The 13,186-nt window shown below is 39.8% G+C and overlaps 2 protein-coding genes and 1 long non-coding RNA gene across 3 annotated transcripts in view; all 3 read left to right on the top strand.

Annotated features, from left to right (window-relative positions):
• LOC134678039 (protein son of sevenless) overlaps window positions 1-6,964 on the top strand; it is a 36,203-nt gene extending 29,239 nt beyond the window's left edge. Inside the window, exons 23-28 of the mRNA XM_063536479.1 lie at window positions 1,543-1,670; window positions 2,957-3,076; window positions 3,519-3,621; window positions 4,672-4,755; window positions 6,236-6,356; window positions 6,892-6,964. Of these exons, the coding sequence (XP_063392549.1) occupies window positions 1,543-1,670; window positions 2,957-3,076; window positions 3,519-3,621; window positions 4,672-4,755; window positions 6,236-6,356; window positions 6,892-6,964 (629 nt within the window). The remainder of the gene's footprint in view (window positions 1-1,542; window positions 1,671-2,956; window positions 3,077-3,518; window positions 3,622-4,671; window positions 4,756-6,235; window positions 6,357-6,891) is intronic.
• The window catches only part of LOC134678038 (fasciclin-3-like), a 341,696-nt gene that overhangs the window by 19,288 nt on the left and 309,222 nt on the right, over window positions 1-13,186 (top strand). The window lies entirely within an intron of this gene.
• LOC134677834 (uncharacterized) lies at window positions 7,992-11,057 on the top strand. Its single transcript, XR_010100108.1, has 3 exons — window positions 7,992-8,071; window positions 10,175-10,271; window positions 10,999-11,057. It is a non-coding gene; the product is annotated as an uncharacterized LOC134677834 (long non-coding RNA).

Genomic DNA, 13,186 nt, shown 5'->3' with positions numbered 1-13,186 from the left:
GAATCATAAGAAAGTGGACTACAAAAGTTGCTAAAATATATTTAAAAAGTTGCCAATTGGCCAGTTTGTATACTGGATTATTTCAAAAGTTGCTAAGTTTAGCATGTCCCGTCCTGTACATTGGTTATAATGAAAGGTTGAGAAGCATCAACCCGCCCTGCGTGCCGTTCTTTGGCATGTACCTCACGAATATACTGCACATCGCGGAGGGGAACAGAGGTAAGTAACTTCACAAGAAAGTGGACTACAAAAGTTGCTAAAATATATTTAAAAAGTTTTCAAATGGCAAGTTTGGATACTGGATTATTTCAAAAGTTGCTAAGGTTAGCATGTCCTGTCCTGTCCATTGGTTATAATGAAAGGTTGAGAAGCATCAACCCGCCCTGCGTGCCATTTTTTGGCATGTACCTCACGAATATCCTGCACATTGAGGAGGGGAACAGAGGTAAGTCCCCCCACAGACAAGACATCCTCCAGACTGAGCATAGTAGCGCCCCTCTGCCACAAATATACGGTAGTCTTTGTGTGACGTCCGTGTCTTCGAACGGACCAATCACGGCACGGGACTCGCTCACCTCGTCCCCCGCACCCCGGTATTTTTGGCAGCATCGGTTTCATGAGATAATTGCTCTAAACTCCGTCTAGAGGATGTCCCCCTGACTTCCCGAGAAAGTGGAATTGGAAAAGTTGTTAAAATGTATTTTAAAAGTTGCCAATTGGCATTTTTGGCTACCTAGTTGCTAAGTTTACCATGGAAGTTCATCATTATCATCATCATATCAGGCTTTTATCGCCCACTGCTGAGCATAGGCCTCTCTTCGAGCATGTAAGTTGGTTACAAAGAAAAGTTGAGAAGCATCAAGCCACCCTGCGTGCCATTTTTTGGCATGTATCTTACGAATATACTGACATTGAGGAGGGGAACTGAGGTAAGTCTCCCTGACTTCACAAAAAAAGGAATTAGAATGTTGCCAAAATGTGACGTTATCTATGAAAAGGGACCTTATTGTCGATGGCGCATACGCCATTATTAACGATGCTCCGATATAAATAGAATGTCGCGCGACGCTGTGCGGCGTAAGCGCCTTCGACAATAAGCTCCTTTTTCATAGATAATGCCCCAAATGTATTTAAAAAATTGCCAGCTGGCAAGTTTGGATACCTAGTTGCTGAGTTTAGCATGTACGTTCATCATCATCATGTCTGGCTTTTATCGCCCATTACTGAGCATAGGCCTCTCTTCGAGCATGTAGGTTGGTTACAAAGAAAAGTTGGGAGGCATCAACCCACCCTGCGTGCCTTTCATAGGCAAAAAGAATTACCCTCCCTTGAAAATGGACCAGTCAAAATGTATGAAACAGCCAAATTTTTTTTTTCGTGATTTCGGGGTTGATCTCATAGTAAAAGTTGCTCAGTATAATCCCAAAACTTCCCCGGCAACGGGAATGCACTTATTTTTTGGCCACCCTGTTATTCTCCTTCCTCCTTTCTTTGGTCCTTTATTTGGAGTTTTATTTCACTAATAAATACCCTTTGTTTCAGATTTCCTACCCGATTCGGACAACAAACTAATAAACTTCTCGAAACGGAGAAAAGTGGCCGAGATCACCGGCGAGATCCAGCAATACCAGAACCAACCTTACTGCCTCACGGTGGAGCCTAAAACTAGGGTGGGTACTAAAAACTCATTTTATCGTATTCTTACTTAGGGGTTATCCATTAATTATATCACACGAATTTCGAGGTTTTTTGACCCCTCCTCCCCCCTCCTTGTCACACTTGGTCACATTTTGCAAAGAAATATTAGTAATTTTATAACACAAAACCAATTTGGTAGGTACGAAAATTACCTACTTCCAAAACCTCATTATTTAAATGTACAGCGAATAAGAAAATATAAATTATTTTTCGGTTACTGATGAATAGTGAAAAAGTTAAAATGACGTCACAATGTTTGTGACTCCCTCCTCCCCCATGTCACAACATGTCACATTTTCTTGACCCCCTCCCACCCCCTAAACGTGTGATGTAATTAATGGACGACCCCTTACTTACTCACTAACCCGGGATTAACCGGTTAAATCGTTAACCCACTGTAAAATTGCACTGGTAATCATGGTTAGTGAATGGTGCAAGTGGTTCTAAGGGATATACAGGGTGTTTGGTACATCGTTTGCCAAATTTAGTCATCTCCTATCTTCTCAGGCCTAGAAATTTTTGATTTGGCGCACATTTTTTTTCACTTCTATGCCAGTATTTCGTAAATTTCAAATTTTTACTTGCGTAGTAGTAAAAAAACCATGGCCAATTTAGTTTTTCTAGGCATGAGAAGATAGCAAATGACTCAACCTATCTGCCGTTTTAATTTGGCAAACGATGTACCAAACATCCTGTATGTGGGATATATATTTCCCACATACGGCACTTGCAATCTGTGTTCTATTTTCGATCAGCAACTCTGACATTCGATTGTCATTTTTGAACTGTCAGCGTTCTAAAGGGTTATTATCTGCTGCTATCGGGTCTCAGGGTATATTTAACTCATTTGTATGAGTCGGGATTCGAACCTGCTAGAGTTGACCAAAAAAAGTCATACGCAGTGCAAGTGTTATTTTAAATATCAACCTTCTATGAAATTATGTATGTATGGGGCTGTCCATAAATTACGTCATCGATTTTTGACCCCCCCTCCTCCCTATAATCATCCAAAAATCATGCTTCAAATGACCCCATTTCCTCCTACTTCATGCTACCGTCATCCGTTGTCCAGACCCCCCCCTAATTTGAAATGACATAATTTATGAATAGCCCATAGGGGCTATATTGCACATAAAATGTGTGCATAAAACGACAGTTGCACTGTGTGTGTTATCAAAATCGTTGCAGACTTATCTTGGTCAAACTCTATCTCGATCTTTATATGTGTATTAAATATTGAATCTGTATTTGTTTCCAGGCATTCCTAGAAGCACTAGACCCGTTCCCCGGTCTAGATGAGAATGAAGTGACCAATTACCTGTACGCGAAGAGCTTGGAGATAGAACCTAGGCCGCCTGTCAAACAGATGCCTAAGTTTGTGAGTAATTAATTTTATCTGTTTATATCAAAAAAGGAAAAGTTATGATTTTTATAGTCTTTATGCATGATGGTCTTATTTCTGGGCTTTTGTAGCAAGGCTCGGAACCGGTTTATATACCGGATTATTTCGGTTTTTCTCCGACTTTGCGAATGTTTTAAGAACTTTCTTGTAACCTAAATAAACCGGTTTATTCGACAAGCGACGATACGCCCGGCTGGCGGTGTGCCGCATAAGCATTGACACCGACATAGGAAGAAATCGGTTTTTATTGTTTCTTAACCGGTTAATATGACAAGAATTTTAAGATAACGTTCTCCTAAAAACCAGTTTTTCGAGCGAAACTAAAATCAAAAGGTTTTGCTCCAAGTGCACGATAACGGTATGGAAATATAACCGGTTTCCGAGCCTTGTTTTGTAGTAATGTACCATTTTGTTCCAGCCCCGTAAATACCCGGAGTTGTCACTCAAACCGGTGAAAGTGTCGCGGCGACAACACGCGCCGCGCGACAACGACACGCACAACAACAACGACGACACGCTGAGTAAGTTCATTCCAAGATTTACACGAAAATATTCATTTTCGCTGAACATACAGTGACTCGTCTGCCCTATGCACCCAGATCGGTGAGCCAAAGTGGCTACTGAATGGACACCGCAGATTAGCCGGGGCAGAGGTAGACCAAAAAAGAGATGGCGGGATGACTTTGACGCTTTTTGCAGCGACTGGTGGGAACATGCACCAAACCGTGATGAGTGGCGGAAGAAAGGGGTGGCCTTTGCCCAGCAGTGGGACACAAACTAGGCTATTAAAAAAAAAATACAGTGACTGCTATGGTCATTGGCCACTCTTAACAATAAGACTTCTATTGTCGCTTTTTGCGGGAGCCCATCTTGTGAGGGCGGGTCACCGTCTGACGGAAATAAAATTGCATTCCGTTTTATTAGGCATGCGTCCGGTTTTTACCCCATAGCTCAGTACTTAGTCCGTCGTTCCGTGCCTGACTGTAGCGCCGTCCTAGTGGGTGTGGCACTTATTGCTTTGATAGTTAAGGTGGAGGGAATATATTTCCCACATGATTTTAAACTTTATTTCAAAGTGACAGGATTCAAATTAACATAAATTCTGACACCCTTACAAAAGGTAAACAACTGCCAAATTGAATGAGATTTTCACCACGTGGTGCGTTGGCATCGCTTATATTACAGAAAAATGTCTCTTATTCCTCCTAGTAGGGAAGAAATGTGTCACTTTGATCTCTCCTAGCAGGGAAGAAAAAGCCCTTTTTAGATGGCGAGCCACATTGGTGTCCTCGTGTTCTAATAAATAAATATTATAGGACCTTTTGTACACAAATTGACTAAGCCCCACGGTAAGCTCAAGAAAGCTTGTGTTGTGGGTACGAGACAACGATATATATAATATATAAATACTTAGAAAACAACCATAACTCTGGAACAAATATCTGTACCTATCATCATACAAATAAATGCCCTTATCAGGATTCGAACCCGGGACCATCGGCTTCATAGGCAGGGTCACTATACCCACTAGGCCAGACCGGTCGGCAAATCTAATGAATGATATTTGCCAGGTGTGTCCCAGCTGTCGCCGACGAGCAGCGTCAGCACGTGGGACGGTGCGTCCGTGTCGTCTCTCTCGCTCTCCGAACACAGAGGTAACCCTTATTATTTACCCCTTATATTGTACCCCTTTTTTCAATATTAGAATTTTTCTAACCTCAAAAGTAGTGGTAGATAACTTTTTCTTGCTAAATGCTAGGTTTCCTATGATATATAATATTGCGGTACAATAATATGTAAACGACATTATAATTCAGTGCAGATAGTTACTCAGATTTAATTTTAGACTCAAAACTAGGGTAATTCGCCAGTAACTGGCCACTTTTAGTAACTGGCCACCCTAAACTAAAAATGAATTCTATTCACTTATAAACAGAATTCATTTTAGTATAAGGTTTCAATAACTGCCCAGCTTTCAATAAATGGCCACGTTATACTACTTAGTAGTTACAGTACACGTTATACTACTTATATTTATAGGTGAATATTAATTTTTGGTTTGGGCTGGCTAGTTACTAAAAGTGGCCAGATACTGGCGAATTACCCTACTACTTGTAAGGTTATACAATTTCTAATATGAAAAAAAGCGGACTATAACTTTAAGCTTTCATAAGGAAGAGGGAATATATTTCCCACCAGATTTTGAACTTTAAAACAAAGAAGATGAGTTCGCCTTTGTACTTACTAATTTTATGATATTTTTAATATGTCTTTTTGTACAATAAAGAGATTACTACTGCTATAGTTCATTTTTTTGCCATTAGAAATAAGGTAAACAATCTCGACGTGTCTTTTAATTGAAAAAAAAAATAAGTTACGGCATAGTACATTTCGATGCTAGTGCGGAAGGTATGTCATTACTTCACGAGTACCGAGATATCTTGCCACGAGCCGCAGGCGAGTGGCAAGACTCGGGACGAGTGAAGAATGACATTTCCGCACGTGTATCGAACGACGTTTTTTAATACAGTTGCGAAAAAATAAGAAAAACATTGTTAATCGTACACTAAACAAAAGTGGTAACAGTGACAGCTCGGTTAGACGTCGTCTTTAAGTATATTATGTATATCTATGGGCGTTTGGCAGCTATTCCGTTCCATTCAGTCAACTTATTAAGAACGGAATTTTCAATATTGAATATTAAAAAATAAACGTGTTATAATGATGAAGAGGTAAGTAATTAAATATGAAATATGTAATATTTTTCGTATTCTTACATTAACGGTAGGTTTTTATGCTGATTACGACGTTTAAAGGAAACTAATATTAACACTCATCAATAAGTAGTCGTGAATTGGAACAAGTATAAATTTAAAAAAATTGGAAAAGTAAAAAGCACTAGTTCGAGATAACCAACTTTCCGCACGCTAAACAGCTACGTAAAGTAGCACTTTTTGAGCAACTGTATTAAAAAATATGTTACAATTATGAATCTAATACGATCATTTATATTCTTCTGTTTTCATTAGTAATAGTTAAAAAAGCGTTTTTCAATTAAAAGACATGTCAGGATCGCTTACCTTCTTTCAAGTTCTTTCAAATGCAAACAAAATTAACTATGTATATTATTTTTAGGATCACGGTGGGACGACGGCAGGAACTCTCTAGTGTCGCCGAGACTGGAGCGGTCGGCCAGCAACACGTTCAGCCAACTCAGCCTGTTTGACAAGGGGCTAGCTCTGTTCGACAAGGCGAAGTAAGTCATTTTGATATTTAAAAATATAAGCCTACTAGAGCGTGCCTTAAATGCCGGCAACGCATTTACAACTCCTCCGGTGTTCTCCTAGAACTAATTTAGTTATATTTGTTAAAAGCCTCGGAGTTGAAAGTCTAGGTCCATGGGGTCCCAGCGCGCATAAGTTGTTCGCAGAAATTGCGAAGCGTCTGGTTGACGTAACTGGTGACCGAAGAGCTGGCGGCTACCTCGCATAACGTATCAGCATTGCGACACAGCGAGGAAATGCCGCCAGTGTCCTTGGTACAATGCCTCGAGGGCCTATTTTAGATTTAACCCTTTAACAGGCTGACATTTCAGAAATTACAATAGAATGTCAGTCTTACTCATCGAAAATAGAACGCATGTTTGAAGTGCCGTATGTGGGAAATATATATCCCTTAGCCTGGTAAAGGGTTAAGCTAGTTTTTAATTCCGATTAGTAGTACCACTGTCTGTTAGTAGTATCTTGTTTGTAAATTTAAAAAAATGTATGAATATAATATTTATTTTATAGGACGAGTAGTAGATGCGACGAGCCGCCCTCACCGCGGGCGATAGAGCGGCACTCGCCCAGGCACGAAAGGTGAGTTTTGGATAATAAATACCGTCAACCTTTAAATGATTAAACTTTAAATGTCATTTACCTGACAATTGCGTGTGTATTTCAATACCCTCACAGGGTTGAGTTGAGACATGTAATGACTTTTTTCTACTCCCGTACTTTTATTTGTCATTTAAAGGGTCGTGCACACAACTTTAAAACCCTACCTTATAGTTGTCAAGACAAGTCTATAGTCTATTCCCCAAAAAAGAATTTGTGCATACACGCAGTATGTTTTTGGCGATTTTACGATACTTCGTGTAATGACCACTTAAAAAATATTGAATGAAATACAGTGTTGTCAACCATATTTTAAATGTCATCTTTGACAAATAAGTGAACCACAGACATGTTTTTTTTTAATTTCATTCAGTCATTCATTCTTTTCCCGCCCATACCCTCCATTTTTGCTACTTCTTGAATTAAAAAGATTTGTTAAATTCAAAGAGCATATGTTAAATTTTCAATTTTATTTCAAAGTAAGTGCTTGGTCGTAGAAAAAGTATTGTATGCAACGTTGTTTAACTGAGTCAAAAAATACTCGTGGCGTCTTTATTAACAATTTTCGGGTTCGCCTCAAATTGTTACTCACGCCACTCGCCTTTTTTGACCTCTCTTAAACAACGGTTGCATAAAATACTATAATATGAGACTTTTTGTACACACACTAAGCAAGGAATGAGTGAAATGAAATAAAAATACCCACCGATATTGTTTTATATAATTTGTGTGGGTATTTATTGTGATAATTTGCTTATTTTCTATCTGTTTTACTAGATTATGCTATAAAATTCAACATGTGTCATCTTGTTGAGACGACAACGGTTACACTCATTTGAATTTTTAGTCGCCATTGGCGACATGTTTCGGGCCCATCGGGGGTCCTTCCTCAGTGCTCGCGGCGGCTGCACTTCGTGCACTCGTTGTCGTCTAAACAGTTTATTAATGTCTCATGAAAGTTCAATTTGGATGTGTCATCACCCCTACTATGTTGTACAGGACGCCGCTGCACGTGCCGGGGGGCGGGGGCAAGCCGGCGCTGTCGCCGCGCGGACCCCTCGCAGACTCCGCGCCCATCTTCCACCCCGACCTGGTAACTACTGCTACATTAACCCTTTACCTGACTGACATTTCTAAAATAACAGTGGAATATCAATCTCACTCATCGAAAATAGAACACATGTTTGAAGTGCCGTATGTGGGAAATATATATCCCTCGCAGACTCCGCGCCCATCTTCCACCCCGACCTGGTAACTACTGCTACATTAACCCTTTACCTGAGGGACATTTCTAAAATAAAAGTGGAATATCAATCTCACTCATCGAAAATAGAACACATGTTTGAAGTGCCGTATGTGGGAAATATATATCCCTCGCAGACTCCGCACCCATCTTCCACCCCGACCTGGTAACTACTGCTACATTAACCCTTTACCTGACTGACATTTCTAAAATAACAGTGGAATATCAATCTCACTCATCGAAAATAGAACACATGTTTGAAGTGCCGTATGTGGGAAATATATATCCCTCGCAGACTCCGCGCCCATCTTCCACCCCGACCTGGTAACTACTGCTACATTAACCCTTTACCTGAGGGACATTTCTAAAATAAAAGTGGAATATCAATCTCACTCATCGAAAATAGAACACATGTTTGAAGTGCCGTATGTGGGAAATATATATCCCTCGCAGACTCCGCACCCATCTTCCACCCCGACCTGGTAACTACTGCTACATTAACCCTTTACCTGACTGACATTTCTAAAATAACAGTGGAATATCAATCTCACTCATCGAAAATAGAACACATGTTTGAAGTGCCGTATGTGGGAAATATATATCCCTCGCAGACTCCGCGAACATCTTCCACCCCGACCTGGTAACTACTGCTACACTTTAATCCTTTACCAAAGACATATGTAACTTCGTATAAGATGATAAAGGTTAAGGAAAAAACGTGCCTCGGAAATCAAGAAATATTCATTCTCGCATAAATGGCGCACACACCTTTGGCCTATGCTCGGCTAGATGGCGTGACGACACCGTTTCATTTCATTTCATTTACAGAGACTACAAAATTTACTATGACAGGACCCCTCTATACTATCTATTTTCTTTGCCCATAGACTAGGAATGGAGTTTAGTACAATCATTTCATGAAACCGATGCTGCCAAAAATACTGGGGTACGGGGGACGAGGTGAGCGAGTTCCGTGCCGTGATTGGTCCGTTCAAAGACACGGACGTCACACAAAGACACTTTGACTCGAAAATGGAGTAAAACTACCGTATATTTGTGGCAGAGGGGATAGCGCTACTATGCTCACTCTGGAGGATGTCTTGTCTGTGCCTTTACCTGACTAACATTTCAAAAATAAAGTTGTATGTCAATCTTCCTCATCGAAAATAGAACACATGTTTGAAGTGCCGTATGTGGGAAATATATATCCCACATATATTATTTAGAACCACTTGCACCATGTACAGTCACCTGCAATAATATGTTACACAACGAAGGCCGCAGACATACTAAAGGTACTTGCACCTTCCCACTAACCCGGAGTTAACCGATTAAACATTACCAGTAACTTACAATTTACTGGTACACTGGGTTAACGGTTTAACCCCGGGTTAGTGGGAATAGTGGGATGGTGCAAGTGGCGTGGCCTCGTAAAGGGTTCATTAAAAAAACCTTCCATTAGTTTTTGTCGTCGTTAACATCGAACGTGCCCAAAGAAAATGATGACCAATACCGAAATGAGCCGGAATAAGAAAAAGGGCACACATGGCCAAAGATGACAAAGACCACCGACGAACGTGACGAATGTAGAATGGGACTAATTTATAGTTCGTTTTTTAGCATTAGAAATAAGGGAAACAATTTTAACGTGTCTTTTAATTGTAAAACACATTTTAAAAATAAGTTACGGCAAATATGTAACAATTATGAATCTAATACGATCATTTATATTCTTCTGCTTTCATAAAGATTTTTAAAAAGCGTTTTTCAATTAAAAGACATGTCAAGATCGCTTACCTTCTTTCAAGTTCTTTCTAATGCTAAAAAAAACGAACTATAAGAACTTGACAAAAAACGAATGGGACGACCCAGGGTAAATTACCTCTTGTGTCCCGTTGACAATTTAAGGGTACTAAATAAACTGAATACTTACGTGAATGTTGTTTGTGACAGATGCAGGAGCGGGTGCCGCCACTGTTGCCCCGCAACAGCACCACCAGCAACACGCACACGTCGCACTCGCCGAAGGGCAAACCCGAAGCGCACACACGTAAGTTTATTTACAGTACATATGGTCCTACTTTCCCGCGCTAGTGCGTAAAATAGCACTTTTCATGCGATGTCAAAAGTTCAAAGGGCCAATATGTACTGTAAAACGCTGTACGATACATGTGCGAATAGGTAATTCTCCACTCGTTTCGATTTCCTGTTTTCCGCACTTACAAGTGCGTAGTCGTAAATAACTATTTCATCACTTCATCGAAAAATACCTTATTCCATGCAAGTGTACTGAAGGACAAAGGCCTATATTGTTCCTACGGGAGTTATGGGTTGTGTAAAAAATCTATAACTCACTAGGGAGTTATGACTTTTTAGGGAGTTATAAATAAAATACTCTGTTGATAGTTAAGTTAGGTATAAAGGAGTTTACGTTTAAAATACCGACGATTATTAGGTATTAAAAATATTTAATTTGGTTAATTTAATAGCCGTTTAAGATATTTTTACATAATTTTTTAATCGTGGCTGAATGTACTTGTACACTTTGTATTGATTGTGGTGTAGTGAGCGTGTTAACCCTTTACCAGGCTGGCAGTTCAAAAACGACAGTCTAATGTCAGTCTTACTCATCGAAAGTAGAAGAACAAATGTTGTAAGTGCCGTTTGTGGGAAATATATATCCCTTAGCCTGTATGTGGGAAATATATACCCCTTAGCCTGGTAAAGGATTAAACCAATGTAACGGGGTAGCTCGCTAATGTTGAATGTCCCCGCAGCGGCGCCGGAGCCCGAGCGGCGCGCGCCGCCCTCCCCGCTGCCCGCGCCCGCGCCCGCCGTCTGCCCCGCCCGCGACCGCGCCAGGTGACACGCACACACCTACACACGCACGCACACACACACACACACACACACACACACACACGCACGCACGCACAATATGGCTAACGGTCCAAAAATGACCCTGTATTTATAAGGGTCTTCGTTGCCCGATAAAAAATGATTTTTGATTTGATTTAATTTAAAAAACAGCATAAAAATAAAATACCTACATTGTAATCACAATTGTGAATTTGTGACGTGATCGATGAAAATTGACCTTACTGTCGATGGTGTTTACGCCATTATGAACCATGCTCCGATATAAATACAATGCCGCGCGACGCTGTCCGGCGTAAGCGCCATCGGCAATAAGGTCCCTTCTCATAGATAATGCCCCAAATAAACAAAAACATGCCATCAGAGAGTATCGTGTTCCAGCCAAAATATAGTTTATCGACGCGCGAGTCGGGCGCCATCTGGCTCTCACTGCCCTGTATCAACTTACATCATAATACTAGCTTTTGCCCGCAACTTCGTCTGCGTGGTACCATTGCTAACACTGTTAATTGTACATCGGTGGACCATATGCTTTTTTAGGGTTCCGTAGGTACCCAAAGGGTAAAACGGGACCCTATTACTAAGACTTCGCTGTCCGTCCGTCCGTCCGTCTGTCTGTCACCAGGCTGTATCTCACGAACCGTGATAGCTAGACAGTTGAAATTTTCACAGATGATGTATTTCTGTTGCCGCTATAACAACAAATACTAAAAACAGAATAAAATAAAGATTTAAATGGGGCTCCCATACAACAAACGTGATTTTTGACCAAAGTTAAGCAACGTCGGGCGTGGTCATTACTTGGATGGGTGACCGTTTTTTTTTTGCTTTTTTTTTTGCATTATGGTACGGAACCCTTCGTGCGCGAGTCCGACTCGCACTTGCCCGGTTTTTTTAATAAGGTCCACCGGTATACAGTTAGGAGTGTTGCTTTTTTATGATGATTTTTGATAAATACTATCCTAGGGTGTCAATAACTGGCCACCCTTCAATAACTAGCCGCCATACTGATACTAAAACGAATTATGTTTATAGGTGAATACAATTCATTTTTAGGATAAGCCTATAAGGTGGCCACTGGCCAGTTATTAGCCTAATAAGTTTTAAGCGAGCCTTGCGAAAACTTATTATTATAAAATTTAAGCTTCATAAGTGTACATTTTAAGCGAGTTTTAAACTTATTAATAATACAGTTTACCATACCTCCTCTACAACTTATTATTTACTTAGTAAGAAACTGATGACTGGAGTGAGCACTCTAACCCTTAAATGCATAGTGTTGCCAAATGTCTACAAAGCATTAGACAGCTCACAGTTTTAAAATAAAAAGGCTTACGTTCTTGAAATCACCTTTATACCAAACGTCAAGTAATAGGGTGATGATCTAAGGGTTAAATTTACACAATATTTTTAATTTATAAAAATTACATTCGTTTTAAGACGAAAAGTCGGCAAACTTGGAAAAATCCACAAGTTGATAATTTTTAGTATGTGATTATGAACGATTTTTTGGGGTATGTAATTATTTTATATTTAAAAACTGTATCATAGGTATATCACAAATAGTGTACCTTTCTAATGGTAGTAAAAAAATTCATTTATATATTACTGAAAATTACATATTTACATAAATATTGTGATACAAACAATTATGTGATGCACATATGAATTTCGGGCAAAAAGAAAAAAACATGCATTTAAGGGCTAATATTACTAATTTCTCTATGCCCGGACATTCATACAAACATTGCAAGTTAAATTAAATGTAACAAAATGAAAGCGCGTATTAGATTATACAACACATATTATATTACGATGATATCAGTCTGCCAGACTGTCTGTCTTTTGCCTTTCGTCTGCTTTCGAGGTACGTTCTCTGTTTTGTTATTATAAAGATTATTTTATTCATATATATGGTACAAAAACAAGTCAAAAAACAATAAATAAAAATAACTTAAAATTAAACTAAATACAAACTATTCTAAGAGACTCAGGGACGCAACTGGGGACCCGAGAGCTGGCAGTTACCTCGCTCAACACTTTAGTCTGGCAGTTCAGCGGGGTAACGCAGCCAGCATCTTGGGGACC

The sequence above is a fragment of the Cydia fagiglandana genome, chromosome 27 (genome assembly GCF_963556715.1).
Source record: "Cydia fagiglandana chromosome 27, ilCydFagi1.1, whole genome shotgun sequence".
Lineage (NCBI taxonomy): Eukaryota > Metazoa > Arthropoda > Insecta > Lepidoptera > Tortricidae > Cydia > Cydia fagiglandana.
The sequence above is the reverse complement of the archived record's forward strand: the minus strand, read 5'-3'. Positions and strand labels throughout refer to the sequence as shown.